We start from the raw sequence: 27,476 nt of genomic DNA, 5'->3' as shown, positions 1-27,476 counted from the left end.
TCAAGAAAGCAGCTCACCACCACCTTCTCAAGGGCAATTAGGGGTGGGTAATAAATGCTGCCCATATCCCATAAAAGAATTTAAAAGAAGAAACCATTCTGAAAAGTCTAAGAAGAATAAAGCTGGACATCTCACCTGGCATCAACTCAGGCACCAGACAGAACAAAGACATAGCCAGCCCAGTCAACCCTACAAAGTCTGCCTCATGAGCATCTGGGGAATTGTCACAATTTGCTGAGCTGTTCCACAGACTTATCAAGCAACTGTTTGACATTTCAGCCAATGCCCTAGATTCCTCCATCACAAACTCTGAGTATGACCTAAACCATTGGTGGTGACACGGTATACAATCGGAAGGGAGTGACCCTGGGATTCCCAACATTTACTTCGGAGTCCATATAGAGTAATAATATTATGCCAAACGTAAGCAAGGAAACCGCCTGCTGATTACCGTCTATCACCCTCCATTAGCTGATGAATCAGCACTGCTCCTTATTGAACACCATTTGAAAGAAATTGTAAGGGCATTAGGGGCTCAGACTGTACTCTGGGTTGAGACTTCAACATTCATCATCAAGAGTGGTTTGGTAGCACCTATACTGATTGAGCTGGCTGACTCGTGAAGGACATAATTGCCAGACAGGGCCTGAGGTAGGTGGTGAGAGAACCAATATAAGGGAAAAACCTACTTGAGTTTATTCCCATCAAGCTACAAGTTACCTGTCATAGATGACACTATTAGTAGGAGTGACTACCACACAATCCTTGCGGAGACAAAGTCCCATCTCCACACTGAGGACATCCTCCATTGTGTTGTGTGACATTATCACTGTGCTAAATGGAATAGATTTGGTACATAGGAACATAGGAGTAGGCCCTCAAGCCTGCTCTGCCATTTAACTGGACCATGGCTGATCTTCTACCTCAGCGCTATCTCCCACATTATCACCTTATCCCTTGTTGTCATTGGTATCTAGGAATTTGTTGACATCTGCTTCGAACATGCTCAATGACTGAATCTCCACAGCCCTCTGGGGTAGAGAAATCTAAAGATTAACCGCCCTCTGCCTGAAGAAATTCTTCCTCATCTTAGTCTTAAATGGCCTACCTCTTATTCTGAGACTGTGTCCTCTGGTTCCAAACCTCCCAACCAGGAAAACCAGAAGAAACGTAACAGCTCAAAAATGGACCACCAATTCAAGGAGGAGTTTAGGTCAGCGTGCCATGAGCAGCACCAGGTATACTTAGAAACAAAATGCCAATCTGGTGAAGCTACAACATAGCATGCAGGTTAGACAGAAGCAGCAACATGATACAGACAGAGCCAAGTGATCCTACAATCAATGGATTAGATTAAAGGTCTGCGTCCCGCCACAATGAGTTGTGAATGGTGGTAGATAATAAAACTAATTGGAGGAGGAGGCTCCATAAACACCGTTGCTCTCAATGATTGCAGAGCCCAGCACATGAGTGCAGAAGACAAGGCTGAAGCGTTTGCAATCATCTTCAGCTAGAAGTGTCAAGTGGAGGATCCAACTTGGCCTCCATCTGAGGTTCCCACCACAACAGATGCCAATTCAGTTCACTCCATCTAATATCAAGAAAGCACTGAGCGCATTGGTTGCAGAAGAGATTATAGGCCTCGACAACATCCTGCCTTTGGTGCTGAAGACTTGTACTCTAGAACTAACTGCATACCTAGCCAAGTTGTTCCAGTACAGCTACAACACTGGTACAGTAAAGACCCTCTGTTTCTGGGAGTTACATTCCTGCGAAACCTCAAATTGTGAAATCGCGAGCGAGGAACATGCTTTTGATTGGGACTCAATTAGATAGGTTCTGGCCATGCGAGGGCAACATTGGTTTGGGCAGTTATAGCACTCTACAAAAAGCTGTGTTTCTCTTCACTAAAGCTGTTACACCTGCTATGTTTACTCTACATTTTAGCTTTCTGTTTCTGATTTCCAGCAATGGCGGTTTTATTCACATCCCATTTAAAAATCGCGGTCAGCGAAAAAGAGAGAAACCCAGGGCCAGCAAGAAGCAAAATGTATCCTGGAAAATTCCTCTCTGATTTCCACCAACGCCCCCCCCACCCCCCCGGCAACCCTCAGGTTACTGAAACCAGCCAAGGAGGTCATGTGAACCAAGGATTATGAAGATTTATAAAGACATTTAACATTCTGTGATTCTGAGCTCGGCCGGAACCAGTCCAGCTCCCTCTGAAAGTATTCGAAGAGTCAGCACATACCACACCAGCCTGTTTTTTTTTTTTGCATTTCAGAGCCTTACTACTCTAAGAAAAGACAAATCACCTAATGTCTAGTCTATCCCTACTCTCTCATAGTTTAAACTCGTGTTCACTACTTCTCCCAAATCCATTATCCTGGAATAACATATAAAATTGCATTGTGAGACAAATCTAGTTCACGTATTTGCAAACAGCTATTGTGAAATAAAAGATCTTTTGCAAAATTGGGACATTTCAGGTGCAGATAAATGAATGTTGCTCATGCAATGGGCGAAATACAAAGCGCTGGTAAGTGAAAACGCAAACAAGGAAGTTGTGAAAGGCAGGACTTTTCTCTTATCTACCTGACAATGTGAAAAATTGCTCAAGGATTTCTTGTCCATAAATCCAATCCAGTCAATTACTGCCCCAGTAGCCTACTTTCAGTCATAAGCAAAGTGATGGAAGAGATTGTTGACAGTTCTATCAAGCAACGCTTGACATTGAGGCAGTATTTGACCAAGTGTAGCATCAAGGAGGCCTAGAAAAATTGAAATCATTGAGAATCAGGAAGTTGGGGGTGTGGAGTCATACCTAACACAATGAAAGATGGATATAGTTGCTGGAGGCCAATCATCTCAGCTCAGGGCATCACTGCCAGAGTTCCTGAAGGTCGTGCCCCAGGCCCAACCATCTTCGATTGCTTCAGCGTTAACCTTCCCTTTATAAGATAAGAAATGTGGATGTTTGCTGCTTGCACAGTGTTTAGTTCAGTTCCATTTGTAACTCCTCAGATAATGAAGCAATCCATGCCTGCATGCAGCAAGACCTGAACAGCATTCAGGCTTGGGCTGGTAAGGAACTGGTGCACAGAGCGCATGAAATGCAAATGATCAAAAGAGGCAACCTGAACATTAGAGAGCTGATCCCCTACAAGGAGCAGAGCATTGCACTGTTGACAAGACACTCTGCTCTAGCTTTGGGACATGGTAAGATTGGTGGGATAATGCAGGCAAAATGTTGATGACTGCAGTGCTATACAACCACTGTGTCATTTCTGTGGAGCGGTAGACTACAAGATGCCTTTTCCTCCTTCAGTTTAGTTTTTCAGAGAATCAGTGGGATTTTTTTTAATGCTCCTCCTTGTAATTTCACAACTCCCTCCCAATAAGAAGAAAATTCCAGGTGAATATATGGTCTCGCAATGATAGCTACCTTCTGATTGGTTTTGAGGAAGCCCATTTTATTCCTGAGTAATGCTCCATCTGGTGGCACATTTGAGAATTAATGTGAAAATACTCAAAACTAAATAGCCCTGGATCTTCAATTGATACAATAGATTTCAGCTCACACCCATTTGTGCCTAGCTTACTGCTCCAGAAATATGCTGCTTTGTGTGAAAAGCATTTTCTTCTTTGGTATGTATTTTGTACATCATTATAATCTTTTGTTCATTTTTCAGGCACCCATTTAGAAACTAAAATCATATATATAGCATGAAACCACTTGGTGGTGCTGGAACACAGTTAAGCACCTGGCCTTGTTTATGGTCCCTTATAATGTAAAAGCAGAATTTGTGAACAATTTTCTGGTATATTCATAACATTTCTGTAGAGCAAGCTAATTGAATTGTCTACATTCCAGTGTAATAAATCTATAAACTCACCATGCAATGACTTCTTTATTTGGAGGATGTTTTAAGAAATGAATTAGTTGGATAATTTTAGCAACATTGCCGAATTTCTGAAGCTCTTACTTTTGAAGAAAATTATCCTGGTAGAATTAATTACTGAAAATAAGGGGACAAATCTGTCTTTAGTTTTTAAAGATGCATATTTTAAATGGCATTCTTTTTGATTGCAAACTTAAGAGAAAAAACGAGAACCAGGACATAAGGATGCCACAGCTGAACAGGGTTCTGAAGTTGTCAGGTGATGATGAACCTGTTTTGTGGAGAAAGCATTGAACAATGAACAAAGAAAAGTACAGCACAGGAACAGGCCCTTCGGCCCTCCAAGCCTGCGCCGATCATATTGCCTGTCAAACTAAAACATTTTGCACTTCCGCGGTCCGTATCTCTCTATTCCCATCCTATTCATGTATTTGTCAAGCTGCATTTTAAACACCACTATCGTACCTGCTTCCACCACCTATGTCCCCTAGTAATTGACTCTTCCACCCTGGGAAAAAGCTTCTGACTATCTACTCTGCCCATGCCACTCTACGTCCCCAAGTAATTGACTCTTCTATCTAATTGCTTTGTGTAATTTCTATGTTAACTTTTCTATGTACAGTGATAACAAATGTGTTGTCTGTGGCAGTGCAGTATTTCTTTGTGGTGGGTGTATCGATGCTTTGCGTCCATAGTGGCCTGATAGGACTTTGGGCTCACATGTTAGGTTCCTGAACTTGAACACCCTGTTGGAGTAAGGTGTGAAGGAGAGAAATAAAAAAGCAATTTACATGGAGTTACTCTCACTGCAAGACTATCTATTCACCTGGAATTTTCTTTTTATTGGAAGGGAGTTGTGAATTTACAAGGACAAACGTAAAAAAATTCCCATTGATTCTCTGAAAAACTCAGAAACTGAAGGATGAAAAGGTATTTTGTAGTCTGCTGCTCCACAGAAATGACATAGTGGTTGTATTGCACTGCAGTCATCAACATTTGTAGTTGACTCGAGCAATGTTGGTAGAGCCCTTTTTGCTTTCTGTGTTGGGAGTATGCATGATGCAGAGCATCCAAGCAATAATCAAGACAAAATATATTGAGATGGGGACCGATAATTGAAAATCACATATGTTGCTCAATGTTGTTATTTTCAAAAAGGGCTGTTTAAAAATGGATGGGGATATCAGCCCTTTGTTATTGTTTTGATGATTTTAGTAATGTTTAATTTTATACTTTTTTGTTCACCATATGCAGATCAGACAGGCCAATCTTGCCAGGTTACTGCCCAGATGGTTCTTGTATGTTGCTGGAGAAGTATGAAGGAAATATCGTTGCTCTTAGGCTTACTGTGTCAAAATTTGCCTCTTCAGTCAACACCTGACTCAAAGGATGGGCTACTGACATTCAACCAGGTATCATTCAAATCCCTTTTTAAATAAGATCTGGTTGCATGTAATATTTGCATACAGAAATCATTGAAGGTGGCAGGACAAGTTGAGAAAGCTGTTGAGATTAATTTCTTGGCATTATAGACAGAGTAGTAATGATACAAAAGCAAGGAAATTATGCTAAACATTTATAAATCACTTGTTCATCTCAGCTGGAGTATTTTACTCAATTCTGGGCACCACACTTTTAGGAAGGATATATATCAAGGCTTTGAGAGAAGGTGCAAAAGAAATTTACTAGAATGGTACCAAGGGTGAGGAAGTTCGATTATGTGGAGAGACTAGAGAACATACATAAACAGAAGTTACTAATGTTTGGCTATTATATGAAACAAATTTATTTTTGTTATGTTATATTATTGCATTGTTCATTAAGAAAATAATTGTTTTGCTTCCATAAGCACAAGCCAAATCCCTTGCATGTAAACATATTCATGGAAGCAGGACTTAAGGGCCTCAAATACAGTGCAACATCCCAATAATTGTAAGAGGTGCAACAGGATAATTGAACAAACAACGTGTTGTCGGTTTCCAATCTGAAATTGGAATGACATGGAAACTGACAAGGAACTCATTTCTTGCTATCTTGACTCCATTCTCTATCCCCTTGTCCAGTCTCTTCTCACCTATATCTGCGATTCCTTTGATGCCCGACATCATATCAACAATTTCCAGCTCCCTGACCCCAACCGCCTCCTCTTCACCATGGACGTCCAATCCCTCTACACCTCTATCCTCCACCGGAATGGTGTGAGGGCTCTCCGCTTCTTCCTCGAGCAGAGGCCCGAACAATCCCCATCCACCACCACTCCCTTCCGTCTGGCTGAACTTGTTCTCTCACTGAACAATTTCTCCTTAAACTCATCTCACTTCCTCCAACTAAAAGGTGTGGCTGTGGGTACCCACATGGGCCCCAGTTATGCCTGTCTCTTTACTGGGTATGTGGAACATTCCTTGTTCTGGTCCTACTCAGGCCCCCTCCCACAACTCTTTCTCCGGTACATCGATGACTGCTTTGGTGCTGCTTCATTCTCTCGTCTGGACCTGGAAAAGCTTATTAATTTTGCTTCCAGTTTCCACCCCTCCATCATTTTCACATTGTCCATCACTGACACTTCCCTTCCTTGACCTCTCTGCCTCAATTTCTGGTGCTAGACTGTTCACCAATATTCATTACAAGCCTACCGACTCCCACAGCTACCTCGACTACAGCTCCTCACACCCCGCTTCCTGTAAGGACTCCACCCCATTCTCTCAGTTCCTTCACCTCCTTCGCATCTGTTCTGGTGATGCCACTTTCCAAAACAGTTCTTATGACATGTCTTCCTTCTTCCTTAACCGAGGTTTCCACCCACGGTGGTTGACAGGGCCCTTAACTGTGTCTGGCCCATCTCCCGCACATCCGCGCTCACACCTTCCTGTCCTTCCCAGAACCATGATAGGGTCCCCCTTGTCCTCATTTATCACGTCACCAGCCTCCACATTCAAAGGATCATCCTCCGCCATTTCCGCCAACTCCAGCATGATGCCACCACCAAACACATCTTCCCTCCACCCCCCCTTGTCAGCATTCCGTAGGGACACCCTGGTCCACTCCTCCATCACCCCCTACACCTCAACCCCCTCCCACGGCATCTTCCCATGCAACCGCAGAAGCTGCAACACCTGCCCCTTTACTTCCCCCCTCCTCACTATCCAAAAGCCCAAACACTCCTTTCAAGTGAAGCAGCACTTCACTTGCACTTCCCTCAATTTGGTCTACTGCATTCGCTGCTCCCAATGCGGTCTCCTCTGCATTGCAGACTGGATGACCCGCTTTGCAGAACACCTTCGGTCTGTCCACAAACATGATCCAGACCTCCCTGTCACTTGCCATTTCAACACACCACCCTGCTCTCATGCTCACATATCTGTTCTTGGCCTGCTGCAGTGTTCCAGTGAAGCTCAACGCAAACTGGAGGAACAGCACCTCATCTTCCGATTAGGCACTTACAGCCTTCCAGACTTAACATTGAGTTCAACAACTTCAGATCATGAACTCTCTCCTCCATCCCAACCCTGTTTCCAATCCCCCTTTTTACTAATAATTTATATATTTTTGAAATATATTTTTCTTTTACCACCTATTTCTATTATTATTTTAAAATTTATTTCCATCCATTGTTTTATTTCTACCTTTTAGCCTATTTTGATCCCTTCCCCCTACCCCATCCCCACTAGGGCCATCTGTCACTCGCTCATCCTGTTTTCTGTGCTAAATGTCACCATTAGCACATCCTTTAGCTAATATCACCACTGTCAACACCCCTTTGTCCTTTTGTCTATGACATCTTTGGCAATCTCTTCTTTGCCTCCACCTAACGCTAGCCCGCTATCCAGCTCCACCTGTCCCAACCCCCCCAAACAGCTTATATTTCACCTCATTCCTATTTTTCTTTAGTTCTGATGAAGAGTCATACAGAATCAAAACGTTAACTCTGTCTTCCTCTCCACAGATGCTGTCAGACTTGTTGAGTTTTTCCAGCTATTTTTGTTTTGTTTCAGATTTCCAGCATCTGCAGTATTTTGTTTTTATCTTAGGGAATGAAGGTGGTCTGAAATGAAACAAAGTTTGCAACCAAATTTCAGATAATTACCATGTAATGCAATATATGCACAAACTACATTCAACAAATCTATTTAATTTAGATTAAATATTACATAATGTATTTCTTTTGTTACAGACACCTAGTTCACGGTTCATAGTTATAATTTAGAGGTAATTTTTACTCCTGGGAAAATTAAAGTTTAGCTGTAGGAAGTGGGAAAAATGCTACTAAAGCAACTTGAAGACTATTACACTTAAAAGGTTGGGGCTATGCTGACCCAGGGGTTGACAGCTAAAAAGGTAAGATTATAAAACAGGTGGGCTTACTTAGCTGGAGAATTGGAGTTGCGGTGTCTACATGGCTTGTAAACAAATGCAGCCCAGAGAGTTGTTTTTTTTTCTGGGGAGTTAAAGCTACCATTAATTTAAAAGCATTCATTGAACCCTGGAAGACTACATAGTTATGGAGCTTGGTGGAGCTTAAAATTCTAGGGTTTGTGTTTATCTATGTGTTTGCTTGAGCGTGAGCGTTGTGCAGCAGGGAAAAAGATAATACCGAAAAGGTGCTCCAGTTAGCAGGCTCAGGTGAGGTCTCAGGAGCCGTTTGATAGCTTTATGCAGATGGGGATCAGGAGAAGTCCTCGGGGAGCTGAGAAGGTGGCGGAAGGTCGCTGGCTCTGTGCTGGAAAGGTTTGGCGCTCAAAAGAAGTCCTTGGAGGTATTTACAGCTTGGTGTACCTGGGAAGATTGGAGCTTGGTGAAATCCACGGGCATTGCCAGTCCACTTAAGATAGCTGGCTATTAAAGAGCTGAAATTGCACCAGCAAGTAGAGCTGGAGTGCAGACTCAGAAATCCTGGGAAATAGAGTCTCAGGAAATCCTGGGAGGTGTGCAGTAATTGAGGCAAGCCAGGTTGTAGCATCTTTGAGGGAATTCAGAAGCTTGATCTTCAAAAGTGAAAAGTTTGAAGTCCCTCATGAGGGAGGCAAGAGTTTCAATGAGATTGCTTGACTCCGTGTTTACTGACATCTGAGTGGGTTGCCAAGAAATCTGTGGGACCTGTCTTGGTCACATATGCTATTTATTGTACAGTGTGGCGTGCTTGACTACAGTTTGCCTGTTAATTCACATGTACCTCATGTTAACTCTGAATGTTAAAGTGTAAAATACAGATTGTAACTGGTTTTACCTTTTTGATATTGTATTATAAAGTTTATTTTTGTTTGTTCAAAACCTGTGGGATCTTGTGGTTTTATTCTCTTAGCTGTGTCTTGAATCTCAAGCTTTGTCTACCTAAAACAGAATGTTATTGGTCCCTAACTGGACCCTACCAAAAACTTGGTGGTCTGGTTTAGGATCATAGCACTTTGCAATGTTTAAACTTAGGTTGTTTGTTTACTATTATAAGTGAAGGAATGGCAATATAGTCCAGACTATTGTTGTTGGCATGCGGGGGCAGGCCCGACACGCCGACGTGCAAAATGACGCAAGATGACATTGGGCGTGTGTCATTCCGATATTGCGTTTGCCGGGTGTGCACTGGAGGTGGCTTCATGCCCGCTGAACTGTCAAAGACCTGTTAAGGCCATTAAGAAAGTCATTACCATCATTAACGCCGCTGCCCGCGCAACCTTAAGGTTGACTGGCAGGCGAAGAGCCCAAGTGGCCTTTGCATTTTCCAGGAAACCTCATCCACGAGTGGGATGAGGTTTCCTGAAGGTTTTATAAAATTAATAAATAAATTTGGTGAACTTGACAAACATGCCCCAGCTCATGTGATACTGTCATATGAAAGGGCATGTTTAAATAATTTTTTACTTGAATTTTTAAAATCTTTTATTGCCCATTCAATCTCCCTGATGCAGCTCCGTGCCTCAGCGAGATTCCTGCGCTCTTTCACGTGCATGCGCGAAAGAGTGCATGTCCTGACTCTCCCTCCTCTCTTTCCCCCCCCCACCCGCACATATAGCGCTGAATGCTACCAGCTGCACGTTACGCTGGGCAGGCCTTAATTGGCCTGTCCACGTAAAATGATGGCTCGCAGCCTGTGCTGCCCAGCCCGTCCAGAATAGGTAAGATGCTGCCCATAGTTCCAAGTCAAGATGGTGTGTGGCTTGGAGGGAAACTTGCCGTTGGTGGTGTTCCCATGCACCTGTTGCCCTTGCCCTTCAAGGTGGTAGAAGACACGGGTTTGGAAGACACTGTCGAAGGAACCTTGGTGAGTTGCTGCAGTGCATCTTGTAAATGTTACACACTGTTGCCAGTGTGTGTCGGAGGTGGAGGGAGTGAACGTTGTAGGTGGTGGATGGGGTGCCAGTCCAGTGGGCTGTTTTATCCGGATGATGTCGAGCTTCTTAAGTGTTGTTAGACCTGCACTTATCCACACAAGTGGAAAGTATTACACCACAGTCCTGACTTGAGCCTTGTAGATGGTGGGCTCAGACTTTGGGGAGTCAGGAGATGAGCAGACTTTGTAGCAGGAACTGAAGACAATGACTTTGATTTCCCAATGGTTGGCAAGCAGTTTGTTAATTTAGTAATAGTGGACAAGTCGAGAGGAGTGATGGTGCATTGGAACTGGGTGCTATATATATACATAATATATATATATATATATATATTTGTGTTAAGAAAGGTAAAAATGATTTCAGTTTCACTTAGTTTGTTTGTGAGCCTTGCTGCCTGGGAGCCTGGATGGACTCCTGATGAAAAGGTCAGGTCTTTTAGGCTTGTTTGTATCTATACATTTTTAATGAGGTATTACAACCCCTAAAGTTAAAGAGATGGGTTAAAAGGGGTTAAAAGTTCAGTGATTGTGGGAAGAAAAACACAAAGTAGAAAAGAGTTTACTATTGCTTAGTGACAATGGGCAAGTGACATAGGTAGAGAAAAATGACAGGGGAGAAAAGTTCAATGTGTGTCAGAGAGAAAGGGCAGGAATGATAAGAAAGACTACAAGCCTATTGGGGACAGTAGTTAACTCAATAGTCAGTTGTAGAACTCAGTAAAGTGATCAGTTTAGCAGAGGTGCTACTGGAAGACTGAGTTTAGGGAACCCATTTGTTTGCTCTGCAGTTAAAAAAACAAAGTTTGGAATGTGGTTTTTGGGTGTCTCAGGGAGAACTACAAGTTGGGTAAAAAGCATCAAGTGAACGCTCAGGAATTCACCAGAAGAAAACTGTTTGCCGCTGTGCCAGTTTCAAGCAAGAAGCCTCTGTCAAGCTAGTGGTAACTCTTCATTGGTTTATATGCCTGTAAAGATATTGCTGGGGTGAAGGAATTGTGGGAATTTGAAGTGCCTTTTGTGTTTGTATGGAGATCTTTCCAACCTTTTTAATAAAAGCAAAATACTGCGGATGTGGGAAATCTGAAATAAAAATAGGAACTGCTGGGAAAACTCAGCGATCTGGCAGTAACTGTGGAGAGAGAAACAGAGTTAACATTTTGAGTTTGTATGACTCTTCAGAATTCTGAAGAAGAGTCATACGGACTTGAAACGTTAACTCTGTTTCTCCACAGATGCTGCCAGGCCTGCTGAGTTTTTCCAGCATTTTCTGTTTTTATTTCCAATCTTTTTCCCTATTGTAATATAGTTCATTTTTTCTTCTTTAATAAGTATTTTATTCTTTGTGTTAACAATTAATCAGCAGACCCATGTGAACTTGTTCAGTAACTGATCTCCATGTTTCTACAAAAAAGTTAGGATCTATCAAGCCAGGTTTCACTCTGGGACCTGACTTGCCCAGAATTAACATCAGTTGGGATCATAACAGTGTTGTCAGCATGCATTTGAAAATTGACGGTGCATTTTCGGATGATGTTGCCAAGGCAGCTTATAGATGGAAAATAGAGACCAAGGATAGATCCTTTGGGGCACTAGAGGTAATGTTGCATGAGTGGGAACAGAAACTATTGCAGGTGATACTCTGGCTATGATGAGATAGATAAGAATGGAATCAGGTGAGAGCAACAATGGACAGGCATTGGAGGAGAATAATGTGGTCAACCGTGCAAATAGTTCATGAGATGGGATGGTTTACCTATGTCAACTTCACACATGATCTGATTTATGACTTTGATACAAGCAGTTTTGTTGCAGAAACCTGATTGGAGGGACTCAAACATGGAGTTCCAGGGAAGATAGGCAAGAATTTGGGAGTTGACAACTTTGGAGAGAAAAGGGAGATTGGAGTTGGAGCGGTAGTTTGCAAGGACAGAGGGGTTAAAGATAATTATTTTTGAGAAGAGTGATGAAGGCAGATTTGAAGGAGAGAATAACAGCACCTAAAGAGAGAAAACAGTTAACAATACCAGTTAACTTGACAAGTGTTATAAACCTATTAACTCTGAAGCAAACCTGCCTTGCCAAATTTTATTATATGATATTGTGTAATTGTGTAACATTACTGTGTAACCCCGGTGTATCTGGTGTTACCAGACTGCAGAATTGCATGACCAATGCAATAGATCAATGGTCTCCTCTAACAGGATCTGCATAATGGGTGAGATGTTGAGCCTTTATCTACCCAGTGTGGCTGATGTGTTCTTTGGTCCCGAGGGTAGATTCTCTACCTTGCATTGTGCATTCCAGTATTGGTGACCTGGAGGATCCTTTCACAGTTGGACTCTTTATGCTGATGAACTTCGTGTATGATCCAAGCCCAAGATGTTAATGGTTAAATTTTTTTGGAGTCTTGGGTGTGACTGAGGATGTGAAAAAATTCATTGGTGATACAAAAAGAAAATTGAGTTTGGACTTTATGCAAATGACATGTGCAGACCAATCCTGGAAACTCAGTATTGATAATTAATTTACTGCAACAAGAGCAAACATTATGTGATCTGTACAAAATATCATTGACAAGCCCACTTTGTAGGATATTGTGAACATTTTTGTAATATTGTTGATTGGCTGTAAGAAGAACTATAAACCCCTGAATTGGAAGCCTGAGAGCCAGTTTGATTTGCTGCCATAAAAAGTCTTTGCATCTGAAGTGTTATTCTGCTAACACAAGCAGTCCAGTTTCACTGAAGCTTAGACGTCTGTTTAACTTTAGCACCATTTTTCATCCTTTTTACTGCTTCCATCGTAATCAATTGTGCCTATTTGCATGGGTTAGCTGGTTGATTACAACATTTTTGTGCTAAATAAATTTGAATAACTTTAATTAACACTTAATTTGCTACAATAGTCAATTTAAGTTGCAGTGGATCAGCAAAAATAGTTCAGGGGTCAATATACCCAGTCAAAAATGTCTGCAGTTTTAGGACTGGAAATAAGCCTAAAAGTTTTACTGTAGTTTTTGCTCTTCTAGCTCTTACACTGTCAAATTATGACAGCAACTGTCACTCTGTGAAAAAGCCTGGCCTTAATTGCACCCATATGATTATAAATTACTGACACCCGCATGATTGTACATGATGGGAAGGAGATTACTTCATTGCCTTCTGTTAACATCAATTCTGATATTCAAAACCATCAAAATCTTGCATGAAGTGTGTTCTTTGAATATTGTATTGAACTATGGAATTCTTCAACTCAGCTATTTTATTTGAAGGAACTAGCATGAGTGCAAGTTTTTATTAATATGTATCCTGGATAAAATGCTTTCTTTTCACTAAGTGGTGTCCACTGCTGTCCATGAATTGTGCAATTTTTATGAACTGACTTACTTTGTAGATTTTCACATTTGAGTTCTGTAAGAAAAAAATTGTTAGTCAAACATTGATATATATATATATGTATATATATATATATATATATATATATATATATCAATGTTTGACTAACAATTATATATATATAATATAAATAAATATATATATATTTATTATATATATATATATTATATCGATTAATTGAAAAACTTAAGCTTTCTTTCTAATAACTACTGAGGCCAGTGAATGAAGCATTTTCCTTGTTATTGTTTTAATATCTTGGACTTACTACAAAAATGAATTGACCACCATTTTTTGAAGTGTGAAAACTCAATATTTGAAAAAGATTTGATAGGTTCTATGAGAAATGACTGAAAAGCTTACATGATCTTCAGTTATACCAAGGTCAGAAAGTCAATTCAACGGAGATTCTTTTTCATGTTAAATGTATAGTTCTTAATTCCGTAACTTGTGAAACCATTTGGCTAACCCTCAGTCAACTGTTTAAATCCTTTTGCTGATGTCCTTGTGACACTGCTTCCAACTGTCATTAACCCTCAAAACAGCATCTCAGCAACCCTAGTAGTAAATTTCCTTTCTTAAACTGAAAGCATGGATAATCACGAATAAGCTGAAATAATAAGTAATGTTTATAGCTATATAGGACTATAATTACATATGTAATTCAGTCTTGGGCATTACTAACCAAACGGAATTAGGTTCAAGCAGTGAGAGAATGAACAAATCACTTGTCCCTTTCTAATGATGAATTGGAAAAGAAATGAATGTTCTGATCAGAAAAGCTGCTTTTGATATAATCAGACTTCCCAGGTAAGTAATAACTTCTGGAAATCTTACATATTTTTCCGTCAATATTCTTTCTAGCCCTTTTGGATGTTCCTGGCTAGGATTCAGCTTTTTGGTCCAGCTGCCCATCAGAACCTAACCTAGGTGACAAATTTTCTATGTTTGAACGCCGATTGTTCAACAGGCATCTCAGCCGTGCCCATCCTATCCTTACTTGCGTCCAAGTGTCTACTTAGAACAGCTAACAATTATGTTACCCTTAACCCTAACCTTGATTGATTTTCCCACCTCTCTGCCCTTCCCTGCCAACTCATTAATCTAAGGATCCCAAAGTCGATTGTAGAACCCACATTTCAGCCTGACAGCGGTAAGTTATTTCAGCACAAACTGGAATTGAACCTGGGACTTTCCTAGTTATTTTTAGGGCTGCTTAACTGTAATATGACCCTTCCAAGTTGACTCTTATTTTGATGCATGAGGGCCCAGCAATTACATAATCATTTATTGTTGGTATTTTCACATAATTACTTTCTACTTTGTATCAAGAGACTGGGATGGGGCTGTTGCAATTTCTTGGTTCTTTTTTTGCTGCATTGTGTGTATCACCAACTACCATGTAGATTGACAAGGCGGTAAGCTTTTTACCAGAAGCTTATAATAGACATCATTCAAACAGCACAATTCCCTTGAGCACAAACAATAATGATTCTGATTTGGAAACAGGTTGTGAAATATTAAGCCATTTTTTTGCATGACATTTCTGTGACTGTAAGTTCAATTTTCCACATTTAGATAACAAATTGTGACGCTTAATTGAAAGAAGCTGCTTCTGCAGGATAATTAAATTATGTGGCAATTTCCGTAATGTTCTGAAAATATTGAAAGAAAATGTATTCAGAGGTGTAATTTCTTTAGCTCATGCGGCTGAGAAACCAAGCAGATAAAAGCCAATTATTGAAGTGATTAGAGTGCTGGCATCAAAATTATCTTTTCCTTTTGTGGATATTGGTCTGGGCATTTAAATGTTCTTTCAAACTTTAATTCCTGTTATTAGCAAAATGTGAATTAACGTACTGTGCAGACTGTTGAGGCTGGAGAATTTCTTGCACCACTTTTTCTTTTAGTAAGCACTGATATTTACAAAATAATGGTACTATGTTAAACAATATTTTTAACAAAAATAAGCACTTCATTTATAGTGGTCAGGTACATTTCTTACTACTCGAGGGCTACTTTTAAAACTTCCTTTTTCAGCATTATGTCTTGTGCCCATCAAACGGGGTGATAGCTTTTGTTACTTAGAAGTGACAAAATTCAGAACTTCACTGTTGAAGTTCTGTTGAGGACTCGAAACGTCAACTGTACTCTTCTCTGCCGATGCTGCCAGACCTGCTGAGTTTTTCCAGGTATTTCTGTTTCTGTTTTTGTTCAGAACTTCACTGACTACTTGATATCCCTCACTCAACCAGCCAAGATTCACACAAATCCCTCCCTATGCACAAAATTGCAGTAATAGATTTATCATGCTAACATTCCTAGCTTGATGCAATAATACATTCAGAGATGGGCCAGTGTTTTTGATGGCTTTTTTAGTTCTATCTTGATTATAATGGTGCTTTTGTCAGGTCTGTTTAGCTTTTTTTTGAAGAAAAAGTTGATTCTAATGCCGTCTTAATAGTCTTTTTTTATGTGTGTGTGTGTGTGTGTGTGTGTGTGCATATATAGACTGAATTGGCCTTAATCTTTAAATGATTTCAATGGAGACATTTGTGGTTAGCCTTGTTACTGCATTAAAGTATCTGAATAAAGACAGCCTAAGTGTGTATAGAACTTGTGACACCATGCTGCTCTCAGATGTCTTGAACTGGTGGATTAGACAAATAAAATGCTTCAAAGGGATAACTGAAAGATATAGTATAGTCATAGTACAAGTGTTTCCTTTTATAATTAGAGTTTAGGAAAGTTCAATAACATGTACTTTTCCTTTAAATACACTGCTTTCGGTCTTGAAATAATGAATGCAAAACTTTCTTTTAAACAAACTTGGATGAGTACCCGAGCATTTTTTTTTTGGCAGGCAGCTGGAGAGAGTGTGCGTGGGCGGCATGTTAGATTTTTAAGGAAGGTGGCATGTTTAAGAAAATATATGTGTGCATATACATATATGGACGCCTCCTATCTGATATCACTGCCTGCTCAATGGAAATTAAGTGAGTTAAATTCAGGCTGTCACACTGCAATCCACTACTGATAAAATGGCAAGTAACTTAGGCTGCTAAGTAACTTGACGAGAATTTATAGATTCTGTGCAAGAATCCAATGTGCATGTTGTGTGCGTAGATCATATTTCTTTGCTATTCATAGTTTAACTGTGGGCAATTTATCACTTATTGCTTGGACCCAACATGTCCAACCTGCATATTTGAAACTAAATCAAGACTGAGAAACTGTTCAAAGAAACTTGAAAGGTGTCCAAGGAGTAATATGATATAAACGTATGCCAGTGTTTCTCCCATTCATCCATCATACTGGATGTGGGATGGGAAGATGGTTTCTCACATGGAACATTGTAACCAGTCACTTGTACGTTCCTCCACTGGTGGTAGTTCTGAGGCAAGTCAGCCTGTCCAGTTCATAAATTAAGCAATTAGGCAGTGGCAGTGGGGACTTAGTGACAGGAAAAAGTGAAAATGAGTCTAGGAATCAGGAAAAGCTAATTAGGAAAAACCTTGAAACAGTATCTTTCTTAAAAGTGCCTGTTTTGTGTTTTATTTTAATTGCTGAGGATAGGAAGATTTTTCAGAAGATGTTTGCTGAAATGAAAAATCAGTTCCCTCATAAAATTAACTCAAACTAGTTTCCCCAGCCTGACTCTGGATGAGTTGGTGTGATGAACACAAGAATGAGCTTGTCATGTCTGCCACTGTGTAACTGTAGAACATTCTCAACTACATTTTAGTTAACGTCTACCTTCAAAATGGCAATGTTTGCCTGGTACACGGTAGACCAAGGCTGCTATTTAGAAGGTAAACATATTACTGTACTTATAATTTTGATAACATTTATGTAAATGCAAGTATTGCATAATTTTACTTACCATTTTCAGTAGTGGAATGCAGTGTGAAAGCATACTGTTCCTTTGAATCCAATTTCTTTTGATTTACTGAACCATCCTGACCTCAAGTCAAATAATTTTTTGACATTTAATGGACTATTGAAGTATTCATCACAGCTGCATTGATTGTGGTTTCTTGGTTGCTGCTGCAATGGCAAGTGAACATCACAGTTTTAAATAACTATCAAAGAAAATGTTTTCAATAGGTTTATGAGCAGCTGCTGTTCTTGAGATATTGAAGTTTTTACAAATCATAATTCTTCTACTGTTAATATAGTTTTGTGTAGCTTTCTCGAAACCCATTTCTTTGGTCAAGCTTTCAGTATCCTTCCTAAAATCTTTGTTTATGGTTCTGAGCCCAGTTTCCTTGTATCTACGTGTGAAGCACCTTGGGATGTGAAAGATATCATATAAATCAATTGTTATTATAACGATATTCAGTTAAAGGTTTGGACCAATATATTTTCCTCAGTTCATGTTTTGAAGTCTGTAAAACTAGGGACAGCTGTCTGCTTTTCTTAATTGCTTTCACTCTCATGCAGAGTACTGTAGCTGTGCTTATATTTTTGAATTGTAGGTGGGATTTAAAATCTTGTATAAGTTGTTGGTAATCAATACATAACCTTTAATTCAAAACTAACTTATGCTAATGTTATTGGTTTTAGAATGAAACATTTTATCTATCTAAAAAGCAATCCAGGTTCTAGAAACTAGATATTGTATTTGGGATGCTTTTGCTGATTATGTGACCCATCTTACTTTGTCAAATTGAATATTTCCTTTTCAAGATAACACTTAATGTCATGCACAAAGTGGTTGAAAAGAGCATAAGATGAGACTGAGAATTTGTGTATTGTGATGATACTTCCGCTTGGGTTCCATGTTTAGTGACTTGCAATGGAAGTGTATATTGTGACATTCAATGAAAGTAGATGTTGTGATTTGTAAATAAATCCCACTCCTCAGCCTGCAAGGAGGCCTCCAGGTTTTACTGTGCTATCTCCCCACATGGGGGAGGCCCCAGTAGAATGCCGTAGTGGCAGAAAGAGGCCCTTGAAGGGCCTCTAATAGCCCCCAGGCTGGAAAGCTGCCCTGCTGAGAGACTTTTACAGCGTTGAGAAAGTGACGGGCACTCAGCCCATGCCTTCTCTCTCGATTCTCCATACCTCCCCACCTCCCACCCCTTTTCCCCCCACCTCCCACCCCATTCCCACAAGCCTCATTAAATTCCTCCCTATATGTGAAACCTTCAGAGGTTCAGTATTGCAAAGCTCTTTTCATATTGCCTCTGATTTTAATAGTTTAATGGTTGGCAACAATATAATGGAAGTTATTTCTGCCTTGAGCAAATTTTTGAGTTTTCTTTTTCAACAGATTCGCAACATGAAAGGCTGCTTTAAGAATGTTATATGGTCAATTGGCAATGTCCTTTTGTGCTGCAGACTCATACCAGCTAGATACAACTTAAACTACTCCTAGGTTTCTTAGTAGCCACCCAAGAGAAAGAAGTTTGAACTTTATTTGTCTTGTGCAGGTTCAACTACAAAGCACAAAGACTAACTATTTGTGTCCATTTACCAGAATAAAGTAACCATGCTTTGCATTATTAAATTTTATCACAAAACAATAAATTTAATTTGTGAACTTTTTTCTCTTGCTATATAGGTTGGAGAAATTGGAGAGTACTTTAAATGCCAGCTTCTACAATCTAGACATAGAGGTGCATTTGAATTAGCATATGTCGGATTTGTAAAGCTCACTGAAATGCTTACCGGGTAAGTGGCATCTAAGCTGAGTGTCTTTGTGCTCTATTTCAATATGTTTCTTTATAGGATGATTGCAGTCAGTGGCAGTTTATTTACTGAATTGTTGGCTGATTGAACCTTGTGAATAATGGAGCTCTTCACAACTGCCTTGATATTACAGACTTGGGTCTTGGGAATGTGAGATAACTGAACCTCTCTTTAACCTTTTGTGCGTGTGCATGCACAGACTGACAAGTCATCTTGTAGACTGACATCTTGTAGATGGTACACACTGCTGCCACTGTGCGTTGGTGGTGGAGGGAGTGGATGTTGAAGATGGGGATGGGGTACCAATCAAGCAGGCTGCTTTGTTCTGGATGGTGTTGAGCTCCCTGAGCGTTGTGGGACTGCACTTATCCAGGCAAGTGGAGAGTATTCCATCATGTACCTGACTTGTGCCTTGTAGATGGTGGACAGGCTTTGGGGAGTCAGGAGCTGAGCTACTTTCTAAAGAATCCCCAGCCTCTGACCTGCATTTGTAGCCACAGTGTTTATATGGCCAGTCCAGTTCCGTTTCTGGTAAATGGTAACCACCAGGATGTTGATGCTGGGGAATTTAGTAATGGTAAAGCCATTGAATGTCAAGGGAAGATGTTTAGATTCTCTCTTGTTGGAGATGGTCATTGCCTGGCACTTGTTTGGCGCAAATGTTATTTGCCACTTGTCAGCCCAAGGCTGGATATTGACCAGGTCTTGCTGCATTTGGACATGGACTGCTTCAGTATCTGATGAGTCGCGAATGGTGCTGAACATAGTGCAATCATCAGCGAACATCCCCACTTCGTCACACAATTCCTAGCCTTTGACCTGCTCTTGTAGCCACAGTATTTATATGTCTAGTCCAGTTCAGTTTCTGGTCAATGGATGTTGATAGTGGGAGATTCAGTGATGGTAATGCCATTGAACATCAAGGGGCGATGTTTGGATTCTCTCTCGTTGGAGATTGTCATTGCCTGGCGCAAACATTCCTTGCCATTTATTAGCCTAAGCCTGAATGTTGCATATGGGCACTGACTGCTTCAATATCTTTGGAGTTGTTAATGGTACCATCATCAATGAGCATCCCCACTTCTGACCTTATGATGGAGGAAAGGTCACTGGTGAAGCAGCTGAAGATGGTTGGGCCTAGGCACTACCCTGAGGAATTACTGCAGTTTTGTCCTGGGACTGAGATGATTGACCTCCAACAAGCACAACCACCTTCCTTTGTGCTAGGTATGACTCCAATCAATGGAGAATTTTCTCCCTGATTCCCATTGACTCCAATTTTACTAGGGCTGTTTGATCAAATTGGTCAAATGCTGCCTTGATCTCAAGGGCAGTTACTCTCACGTCACCTCTTGAGTTTAGCTCTTTTGTCCATCTTTGGACTAAGACTGTAATGAACATAGGAATATAGGAACAGGAGTAGGTCATTCAGCCCATTGAGCCTGCTCCGCCATTCAGTATGAGCATGGCTGATCATTCACTTCAATGTCTTTTTCCCACACTATCCGCATATGCCTTTATGTGATTGACTTTTAGAAATCCGTCAGTCTCAACTTTAAACATACTCAATGACTGAGCTTCCACGGCCCTCTTTGGTAGAAAATTCCAAAAGTTCACTACCCTCTGATTGAAAAAAGTTTCTCCTCATCGCAGTCCAAAATGACTTCCCCCTTATTTTGAAATTGTGTCCCTTGGTTCTAGACTCCCCAACCAGGGGAAGCATCTTACCTGCACCTATCCTGTCTATTCCTGTAAGTATTTTGTAGGTTTCAATGAGATCACCTCTCATTCTTCGAAACTCTAGAGAATACAGGACCAGTTTCCCCAATCTATCTTCATAGGACAGTCCTGCCATCTTGAGAACAAGTCTGGGGAATTTTTGTTGCACCCCCTGTATGGCAATAATATTTTTCCGACTACACACAGTACTCCAGGCGCGGTCTAACAAGGTTCCGTACAATTGAAGCATGACTTTGCTACCCCTGTATGCAAATTCTCTTGCGATAAAAGCCGCCATAACATTAGCCTTCCTATTTGCCTGCTGCATCTGCATGTTAGCCTTCAGTGACTTATTGATAAGAACACCCAGATCCTTTTGTACATCTACAATTTCTAATCTCTTACCATTTAAGAAATACTCTGCACATCTGTTCCTCCTACCAAAGTGGCTAACTTCTCATTTTCCACAATATACTCCACCTGCCATGTTCATGCCCACTCACTAAGTCTGTCCAAATTCTCTTGCAGCCACTTTGCATCTTCCTCACAACACATTCCCACCTAGCTTTGTTGTCCACCAACTTAGAAATATTATATTCGGTCCCCACGTCCAAATCATTGATACATATTTTGAACAGCTGGGGCCCGATTACTGATCCCTGTGCTACCCCATTAGTCACAGCCTGCCAACGTGAGAATGACCCGTTTATTCCTACTCTGTTTTCTGCCTGTTAACTAACCCTTAATTCATGCTAGTATATTACTCTTATCACATGTGCTTTAATTTTGTTAACCAACCTCCCGTGGGGGACTTTTCTAAAAGCCTTCTGAAAATCCAAGTATGCTATGTCCACTGTCTCCCCTTTATTAATTCTGTTGGGAACACCCTCCAAAAGCTCCAACAGGTTTGTCAAGCATGATTTCCCATTCATAAATCCACTTTGACTATGCTGAATCAGATTATTGTTATCCAAGTGTCCATTTATCATATCCTTTATAATAGATCTAGCATTTTCCCTACTACCAATGTAAGGCTGACAGGTCTGTAGTTCCTTGTTTTCTCTCTCCCTCCCTCCTTAAATAGTGGAGTGACATTTGCTACCTTCCAGTCTTCAGGAACCATTCCAGAATCTACAGAATTTTGGAAGATGATCACCAATGCATCCACTATTTCCATAGCTACCTCTTTCAACACTCTGGGATGTAAATCATCAGATCCCGGGGACTTATCAACCTTCAGTCCCATTAATTTCTCCAAAACAACCTTCTTACTAATACGAATTTCCTTCAATTCCTCATCCTCCTTAGTCCCTTGGATCTCTAATCCTGGGAGATTCCTCAGTGAAGACAGACGCAAAGTAATCATGTAGCTTCTCTGCCATTTCTCTATTCCACATTACAGACAGTCAGAAGAATGTATAATGGATCCACATTTGTCTTAGCCAAATGTTTCCTTTTTATGTACCTATTGAAGCTTTTCCAGTCCATTTTTGTTTTTTCCTAGTTTAAATTAATATTTTGTTTTCTCTTGCCTTATCAGTTTCTTGGTCCTCCTTTGCTGTATTATAAAATGTTCCTAATCCTAAGGTTTACTACTAGTTATGGCAACTTTATTGGCCTTTTCTTTTAATCTTATACAATCCTTAATTTCCTTTGTTAGTCACGATTGACTGACTCTTTTTGGGTTTTTGTGCCTTAAAGGAATGTATAATTGCTGTAAACTTTGTAATAAAATTTCAAAGGTACCGTCATACCTTTTAAAGTATTTTCCCAATCCACCTCAGTTTGCCCGTCATACCTTCATAATTTCCTTTGTTCAAGTTTAACAGCCTGGCTTCAGATTGAACTACCTCACTTTCAAATGTAATGTATCTATCATATTATGGTCACTCATCCGTAGAGATTCTTTTACAACAAGATTATTAATTAGCCCTTTTACGTTACATAATGCTAAATCTAAAATAGCCTGTTCTCTAGCCTGCTGTAGAAAACCATCCATAATACTTCAGAAATTCGTCTTTCACAGCATTAGTACGCACTAGGTTTACCCAGCTTATATGCAGATTGAAGACATCCATGATTACTGTATTACCCAAGCTACATGCTTCTCTAACCTCCTGATTAATACCATGTCCCACACTATCACCATTGTTTGGTGGCCTATAAACAAATCCTACCAATGTTTACTGCCCTGCCCTTTGCTGTTTTTTTTTAGCTCCAACCAATCAGATTCAACATTTTGTTCTTCCAACCTGAGATCCTCCCTTACTAATCTACTGATCCCGTACCTTATTATCAGCGCAACACCACCTCCTTTTCCTTCTGGCCTATCCTTCTAGCTCAGGAGCTGAGTGGCCCTAGTGGAACCCAAACTGAGCTTCAGTGAGCAGGTTATTGCTGAGTTAAGTGCCTTTTGATAACACTGTCGATGATCCCTTCCATCACTTTGCTGATGATCGAGAGTAGATGATGGAGCAGTAATTGGCTGGGTTGAATTTGTCCAGCTTTTTGTGGACAGGCCATACCTGGACACTTTTCGCCAGTTAGAGGCCAGTGTTGTAACTGTACTGGAACAGCTTGGCTTAAAGGGGCAGCTTGTCCTGGAGCACAAGTCTTCAGTACTATTGCTGGAATGTTGTCAGGGCCTGTAACTTTTGCAGTATCCAGTGCCTTCAGTCATTTCTTGATATCATATGGAATGAATCAAGTTGGCTGAAGACTGGCATCTGTGATGCTGGGGACCTCTAGAGAAAGCCAAGATGGATCATCCATTTGGCACTTGTGGCTGAAGATTGTTGCAAATGCTTCAACCTTACCTTTTGCATTAATGTGCTCGGCTCCCCCCATCTTTGAGGATGGGGATATTTGTGGAGCCACCTCCTCCAGTGAGTTGTTTAAGTGTCCTCCTCCATTCATGAGTGGATGTGGCAGGACTGCAGAGCTTAGATCTGATCCGTTGGTTGTGGGAATCCTTAGCTCTGTCTATCACTTGCTGCTTATGCTGTTTGGCATGCAAAGTAGTCCTGTGTTGTAGCTTCACCAGGTTGGCATATCATTTTTAGGTATGCCTGGTGTTGCTCCTGGCATACCCTCTTGCACTCTTCATTAAAACTGAGTTAGTCCCTTGGTTTGGTAATGGTAGAGTGGGGGATATGCCAGTCTATGAAGTTATAGATTGTACTTTTGTACAATCCTGGTGCTGTTGATTTCTCATAGTGCCTCATGGATGCCCAGGTTTGAGTTGCTAGATCTGTTTGACATTTATCCCAGGTAGCACGGTGAAAGTGCCACACAACATATTGGAAAGTGTCCTCAATGTGAAGATTGGACTTCGTCACTTCTATCAATGCTGTCATGGACAGATGCATCTGGAAGGGTAGATTAGCGAGGACGAGGTCAAGTAGGTTTTTCCCTCTTGTTGGTTCCCTCACCACTTGCACCAGACCCGGTCTAGCAGCTATGTCCTTTATGACTTGGCCAACTCAGTCAGTAGTGGTGCCACCAAGCCACTCTTGGTGATGGTTATTCAAGTCCCTGACTGAGTACGTTCTATGCCCTTGCGGGTGCTTCCTGCAATTGGTGTTCAACATGGAGGAGCACTGATGCATCAGCTGAGGGGGGCAATGGGTGGTGATCAGCAGGAGGTTTCTTTGTCCATGTTTGACCTGATGCCATGTGACTCCATGGAGTCTGGAGACAATGTTGAGGACTCCCAGGCAATTCCCTCCTGACTGTATACCACTATGCTGTCATCTCTGGTGACTCTGTCCTGTCAGTGGGTCAGGACATACCTAGGGATGGTGATGGTGGTGCTTGGGATGTTATCTGTAAGCTATGATAATTCCAAAATAAAACTAACAATGGGTAAATCAAAGATATTCTTGTGCACACAGCATAAGCACGATTTTTCCATCATACTCCTGACTTGTGTCTTTTATGTGGTGGACAGACTTCAGGCAGTCAGAAGGTGAGCTACCTCCTGCAAAATTCCCAGACCAGGATTTTCCAAGGGTGGGACCAGAAATTCATGCTGAAAGTTGTGGACTTTTTGCTGCATCGCCAGATTTTCCCTTCCGATCACGACGGGTCCCGCTGTGGGTGGGACCGGAAATTCCTGGCCCCAGTCTCTGACCTGCTTTTGTAGCTATAATGTTTATATGGTCAGTCTACTTCAGTTTCTACTTGTTGGTAACTACCAGGATGTTGATAGTGGAGGATTCAGCGATGGTAATGCCATTGAATATCAAAGGGAGATGTTTAGATTCTCTCTTGTTGGAGATGGTCATTGCCTGGCAATTGTGAGGCACAAATGTTACTTGCCACTTATCAGCCCAAGCCTAAATGTTGTCCAGGTCTTTCTGCATGTGGACATGGACTGCTTCAGTATCTGTGGAGTTGTTAATGGTACTGAACACTGCAATCACCAGCGGATATCCCCACTTACGACCTTATGATGCAGGGAAGGTCATTGATGAAGCAGCTGAAGATGGTTGTGCCTAGGATACTGCACTGAAGAACTACAGGAGTGTCTTGGGGCTGGGAAGATTTGCCTCATACAGCTACAACTATCTATCTTTGTGCTAGGCATGACTCCCAGTAGAGAGTTTCCCCTTATTCCCGTGGATTTCAATTTTGTGAGGGCTCCTTGATGTCGCACTCAGTCAAATGCTGCATTGATGTCAAGGACAGTCACCTTCACTTCACCTCTGGAATTCAGCCCTTTTATCAATGTTTGGATCAAGCCTATAATGAGGTCAATGCCAAGTGGCCCTGGCTGAACCCAAACTGCGCATCAGTGAGCAGGTTATTGCTGAATAAGTGTTGCTTAATATTATTGTCAACGGCACCTTCCATCATTTTGCTGATCATCAAGAGTAAACTGATGGGGTAGTAATTGGCTGGATTGGATTTGTTCTGCTTTTTGTGGAAAGGGCATAACCTTGTAAATTTTCCACAGTTTCAAGTAGGTACCAGTGTTGTAGCTGTACTGGAAGAGCTTGGCTCGGATGTGGCTAGTTCAGGACCGCATGTCTTCGCTGCTATTGCTGGGATGTTGTCAGGGCCCATAGCCTTTGCAGTATCCGGTGCCAGCAGCTGTTTTTGATGTCATGTGGACTGAATCGAATTGGCTGAAGACTAACATCTGGGGAGCCTCGGCATATAATGAACAAGAGTGATCTTGTATTTCCTGATGAAATACGTGTCTTGTCCTTGCCTTTCTTGGTGGTGGAGATCACAGGAAGGCAGAGGGTTTCTGTCAGAATAACCTTTTGTGATCTGCTCCATTACTTTCCGGATGCACTGCACAAGAGCTTGCCAGATATGAACTTACTTCATTAAAGTAGTTTCAATTAAAGCAGTTAAGGGTAAAAGTTAAAATTCTGTTGACCTATGTTGCTCTCAATTATTTCTACCTTTGGCAGGTCAAAGCTGATACTGTTGAAAACAGAAAAGACTAGAAATACACAAGTCAGAGAAAAGATGGGTTTAATATTTTGAGTGCTGTTGAAACTTCTTTCCAACACTTTTATTTATCTCTAGATAGCAATTTCCATCAGCAGACTTTGTTTTGGAGATTCAATCACTCTGTACCTATTTTTGGGGTGTCTAAGCCTCTAACATGGTGGACAGGAAGTGACACTTACTTTAAGCAGGAAGTGCACCACTTTCCATCCTAAAAGGAAAAACCATTAAAGCTTAGAAATGAAGGGCACCGATAAAACTTGTCCAAACTGGTCTTTGTGTACTTTAAAATGGAACTCCAGTTTACTAGTGCCAGTATTATTGATATTTACTGAGACTTGACAATTTTGAATTGGCTTCCTTCTAGGATACTGGATCAGGTTTCTCCATAGGTATCCAGAGCACATGCCAGAACTATTGAAGATATTGAGGAACTTATTCATATTATAGCCCTAATACAGTAAGCTGTGCCAGCCTGGTCTATAGGCTGAAGATGATTGCACAAATGTGGCTTTTGAGATAGGGGAGAATAATAGCAACCAAAACTGAATGTGCTAAAGCTTTGCCTTTTTCCCTATTTCTAGCTGTAATAATAGTGATTTGCAGAAATTGCCTCAGCAGTGGCTAGAAGAAGTTCTACAGGAAATTAAATCCAGTTCCCCTGCATCCAAACTGTGTGCCACCCGACGTAGTGCCGGAATCCCATTTTACATTCAGGTATGGGAAGGATGGGTTTCATTGGTTGAGATGAATGCCCTGTTGCCTTCCACAAATCTGTGCGGGATTTCTACTGCTGAAGTACATGGAGAGACCAATCCTTATCATTGGAGGTGTGAGATCTGAGTTATTTTTATTATTACAAGAGGGACAAAATAGCTTACTTCTAAATTTTGTTAAATTCACCTAGAGCAGTGTAAATTTCTGTAAAATGTTCAGAAAATGTATTTGGTAATAAACTTACAGCCCTAATATTTTCTTTACACT

General features: G+C 40.9%; 1 protein-coding gene across 3 annotated transcripts in view; it reads left to right on the top strand.

Annotated features, from left to right (window-relative positions):
• The window catches only part of thada (THADA armadillo repeat containing), a 423,367-nt gene that overhangs the window by 62,976 nt on the left and 332,915 nt on the right, over nt 1–27,476 (top strand). For all 3 annotated transcript variants that reach the window (XM_041182915.1, XM_041182914.1, XM_041182913.1), the window contains exons 20-22: nt 5,157–5,314; nt 19,183–19,292; nt 27,077–27,209. In XM_041182915.1, the coding sequence (XP_041038849.1) occupies nt 5,157–5,314; nt 19,183–19,292; nt 27,077–27,209 (401 nt within the window). The remainder of the gene's footprint in view (nt 1–5,156; nt 5,315–19,182; nt 19,293–27,076; nt 27,210–27,476) is intronic.

The sequence above is a fragment of the Carcharodon carcharias genome, chromosome 2 (assembly GCF_017639515.1).
Source record: "Carcharodon carcharias isolate sCarCar2 chromosome 2, sCarCar2.pri, whole genome shotgun sequence".
Lineage (NCBI taxonomy): Eukaryota > Metazoa > Chordata > Chondrichthyes > Lamniformes > Lamnidae > Carcharodon > Carcharodon carcharias.
Note: the sequence above shows the minus strand (reverse complement) of the source record. Positions and strands in the feature narration are given on the sequence as shown.